This window comes from Danio aesculapii, chromosome 23 (genome assembly GCF_903798145.1).
Source record: "Danio aesculapii chromosome 23, fDanAes4.1, whole genome shotgun sequence".
In the NCBI taxonomy this organism is placed as follows: Eukaryota; Metazoa; Chordata; class Actinopteri; order Cypriniformes; family Danionidae; genus Danio; species Danio aesculapii.
In genome coordinates, this window is record NC_079457.1 from 46,716,888 (window position 1) to 46,721,887 (window position 5,000).

General features: G+C 34.4%; 1 protein-coding gene across 2 annotated transcripts in view; it reads right to left on the bottom strand.

Moving 5' to 3' along the window:
* plcg1 (phospholipase C, gamma 1) overlaps positions 1-5,000 on the bottom strand; it is an 89,741-nt gene that overhangs the window by 57,824 nt on the left and 26,917 nt on the right. For both annotated transcript variants that reach the window (XM_056449261.1, XM_056449260.1), the window contains exons 4-5: positions 3,670-3,763; positions 1,779-1,826 (exon numbers count right to left, since the gene is read on the bottom strand). In XM_056449261.1, the coding sequence (XP_056305236.1) occupies positions 1,779-1,826; positions 3,670-3,763 (142 nt within the window). The remainder of the gene's footprint in view (positions 1-1,778; positions 1,827-3,669; positions 3,764-5,000) is intronic.

A 5,000-nucleotide genomic window follows, 5' to 3' on the forward strand; every position in this document is an offset into this window, starting at 1 on the left:
GAAAAAAAAACTACAAAATTTTAATTAAATTGTATATATTTTGTTTCTCTTGAATTTTGCTCTTTATATATATATATATATATATATATATATATATATATTTTTTTTTTTTTTTTTTTTTTTTTCTTTAACGTATAAATTTGTCTGTACTAATTTTGGATCAATATCGTAAGTTATTTTGTTAGATTAGCTCCAGATTTGGCTTCGGTACTGACTAATCAGTAGTCATGCCAAAGCTGTAAGTAATTCAGCATACTATCATCTCAAAAACATTGCAAGAATTAGATGCTTTGTTTCCAGTGAGCACTTCGAGAAACTTGTTCATGCTTTTATCAGCAGCAGGACGGATTACTGTAATGGCCTCCTCACTGGCCTTCCCAAAAAGACAGTCAGACAGTTACAGCTCATCCAGAACGCTGCGGACAGAATTCTGACCAGAACCAGGAAATCAGAGCACATCACACCTGTCCTCAGGTCTTTACACTGGCTCCCAATTACAATCAGAATAGATTTTAAAAGTATTATTACTGGTCTATAAATCACTAAATGGCCTAGGACCTCAATACATTACAGATATGCTCACTGAATACAAACCTAACAGATCACTCAGATCATTAGGATCAAGTAAATTAGAACTCGTTCAGTCAAAGCAGGATGAATCCGCCTTCAGCTACTAACAGCGCCCCCTGCTGCTGGAATCAGCTAACAGAAATGATCAGATGTGCTCCAACATTAGGCACATTCAAATCAAGACTGAAAACACACCTATTTAGCTGTTTAGCTGCTATTATGTCTTTCTCTTCTTTTTCATTGATTTATAACCTGTTTAACACATTTTAATCCGTTTTAAACATTTTTATTGTTTTTAAGTTCCTATACTCGTCTCTTTCATTCTCGTTTATGTAAAGCACTTTGAATTGCCACTGCATATGAAATGTGCTATATAAATAAACTTGCCTTGCCTAATCTAATGTATATGCACACATATAATATTGTAAAGCTTCCTACAGAAAATATTCTATTAACTGAGAGATTTGTGAGGGGTGTACTCATATATGCTGAGCACTGTTTATTTTGTATTATAGATCAAGCTAAATGTTTAGTATGTCAAGTCTTGTTCGCATAAAATGTGCATCTATTGAGCCATTTAGGGTTTATAAACCTTTACAAACACATTGCATTCATCAAATACGCTCATTCGCTGTTATACATCATGCAAAGGTGTACACACATATCTGCTGGCGACTTACGCACACACACAACTTTCCATTGTTAGTGGAAAAGATTCATTTCTACGGCGTACGTCACTTGATATCAAAATGTCATATTTCTCATCTCCGTACGACCACCATTTCATCTGAACGCAACACCTCACATAGGCTCATGCGTCTTCATCCACGCGCGCACACATCCACGCACACAAAGAGAGAGAGAGAGTCATGTTGTGAGCTTTGTTTCCTGTTGCAGGATGTGCCGTCTCTGAGCTCTATTTACCCAACAGGAGTGTGTGTGTGTGTGTGTTTAATGTGTGTGTGCGTGTGTGTGTGTGTGTGTGTGTTTAGGCAGATAAGGCCAGTACCTCTGAGTCAGCCATTTTTCCTCTTAAAGCATATAGCATAATACAGACGTGCTGACAGGAAGACGAGCTTTAAATAATGGAGATGACTGGAAAACGTCTCCAACAAATGTTCAAGCAAATGGAAAAACAGTAGTCCGGGATGTGAGATCTTTACATGTAGAGCGTTTGATAAGACAGATGACAGTGACGTGAAGCATACCTGTCCTCTCTGTTACGATCCACTGCGTAAAACTGCTTTCTCAGCCACCTGAGGTCAAGAGAAGCAAATGTGGGATTAAAATGAGCAAGGGTTTATTGAATTGGGCTTCATTTTAAAACTGAGCTGTCCTGCTCCACTTCGTTTTAAACACTGATTCACCAACATTATACCGACGTTATTAAATATAATTTAAAGTCAAGAATCTTGGTGTGATTCTGGAGTCTGATCTGAGTTTCAGTAGTCATGTCAAAGCTGTAAGTGAATCAGCATTAAAAATCATCTCAAAAACACTGCAAGAATTAGATGCTTTGTTTACAGTGTGGACTTGGAGAAACTTGTTCATGCTTTTATCAGCAGCAGGATGGATTACTGTGATGGACTCCTCACTGGCCTTCCCAAAAAGACAGTCAGAAGCTGCCTTTCCACTAGGGTTGGGTCGATAGATGATGCTATCGTCCATCGCCGATGAATGATAGACATCATGATGCTGAGCCGGCATTGCGATCCTCTGCCCCGCCCCCCGTCGCAAATCCGCTTGTGAAAAATACATACTTAGGCCCTGTTTACACTAATACGTCTTTGATTTAAAATGGTAATTAAAATGAATTAATTAATTGTTCATAAATAATTAATTCACCGCCGCCTACAACGACGATGCCATCATCCATCGCAATGTTTCGCATTAGACATCGTACAATGCCAAATTGGTCAACATCACCTCAACCCTGCTTTCCACTGCACACGACAAGCGACAGACCTGTGTGAAACTGGTTTTATATTTGTTCTGATGTTGAACAATAATATACAATAACTTGTAGTTTAATGTCTTTGATTATTGGAACCTTGAACAGTATATGCTGAAAAATTATTAAGATAGTTCTTTTGTTTATTTTCTTTATTTATTTTGTCAGAGCGCGAAAAAATTTCACAAAACGAGTTAAATCAGCTGCGCGAAGGGATCGGCATGCTGAAAATCCTTTAAAATTGATAGATATAAAGATTTGACATTTATTGAGATAATTATTGATATCGACTGATACGAAAAAAATCATTGTGATAATTATCGATAACGACTGACACGAAAAAATCATCGTGATAATTATCGATATCGACTGACATGAAAAAAATCATTGTGATAATTATCGATATCGACTGATACGAAAAAATCATCGTGATAATTATCGATATCGACTGATACGAAAAAATCATCATGATAATTATCGATAGCGACTGATACGAAAAAAATCATCGTGATAATTATCGATATCGACTGATACGAAAAAAATCATCGTGATAATTATCGATAACGACTGACACGAAAAAATCATCATGATAATTATCGATAACGACTGACACGAAAAAATCATCATGATAATTATCGATAACGACTGACACGAAAAAATCATCTTGATAATTATCGATAACGACTGACACGAAAAAATCATCATGATAATTATCGATAACGACTGACACGAAAAAATCATTGTGATAATTATCGATATCGACTGTTACGAAAAAATCATTGTGATAATTATTGATATCGACTGATACGAAAAAATCATCATGATAATTATTGATAGCGACTGATACGAAAAAAATCATTGTGATAATTATCGATATCGACTGATACGAAAAAAAATCATCGTGATAATTATCGATATCGACTGATACGGAAAAAATCATCGTGATAATTATCGATATCGACTGATACGAAAAAATCATCTTGATAATCGATATCGACTGATACTGAGATGCAACATACACTGTTAACCCACTATAGTTCAGTGAAGCACTTTTACACTTGTGCACTACAGCCATGGTGAAGCCAGAGGTTAATGTTTACATTGGTCCATATATGTGTGGTGCAATGCACAGAGGGGTCAGAGGTCACCTTTCAATCTGCAGCGGTGTGGAGGAGCCCAGCGTATCGGACATCAGCCACGTCAGACCCTTCACCCACATCACCATCTCCTCGTCTGAGGTCGCTGCGCACACACATACAAACAACCAGTATGAGCAGATGGATGATAATAATGGTTTGGCCGAGAGACCCAAGCTTTCATTCATTCATTTCTTTCTTTCATACATTCACTCACATTTTCATTCAACCATTCATTCATTTTTCATTATTTTTTCAATCATTCATTCGCTAACATTTTCATTTAAACATTTATTCATATTTCTTTTTTCCATTCATTAATTTATTCACATTTTTATTCATTCGCTCACATTTTCATTCAACCATTCATTCGTATTTCAGTAATTCATTCACTCGCTCCTATTTTTATTCAACCATTTATTAATTAATCCATTCATTTTTTAGTCATTCACATATTCATTCATTCAATCACATTTTCATTCGAACTTCATTTTTTTTCATTCATTCATTCATTCACATTTTCATTCAACCATCCATTCGTATTTCATTAATTAATTCACTTTTCATGTATTCTTTCATTCGCTCATATTTTTATTTAACCTTCCATTTATTTTTGTCATTCACATATTCATTAATTCACTCATTGTCAATTAACCATTTAATCATATTTCATTATTTTCATTCATTAATTTACATTTTCATTCATTGCTTCATTCGTATTTCAGTAATTCATTCGTTCACTTTTTATTTATTTATTTATTCGCTAACATTTTTATTCAAACATTCATATGCTCACATTTTCATTCAAACATTCATTCGTATTTCATTAATTCATTCATTCATTCATTCATTCATTCATTCATTCATTCATTCACTCATTTTTTCAACCATATATTCGTATTTCATTAATTCATTTATTCACTTTTCCATTCATTCATTCATGCACATTTTAGTCGTTCACATTATCATTCTTTTAATCATTCACCTTTACATTCATTCATTCACCGATACATTCATTCATTCACTCACATTTTCATTCAACTATTTATTATTATTTCATTAATTCATTCATTCACATTTTTATTAATTCCTTCATTCGTGATTCATTAATTCATTCACTTTTCATTCATTCATATTTCATTAATTAATTCATTCATTCTCTCATATTTTTATTCAACCATTAATTTATTCATAAATAAATAAAGAAACAAAATAAAAAAGGGAGGAGCTACTCTATGTCCCACCCTGTCTTCATCAGTGTTTCCCAACCCTGTTTCTGCAGGCACATCAACAGTACAGATTTTGGAAGTCTGAGCCATTAACTTCATGTTTTGAAGTCTCTT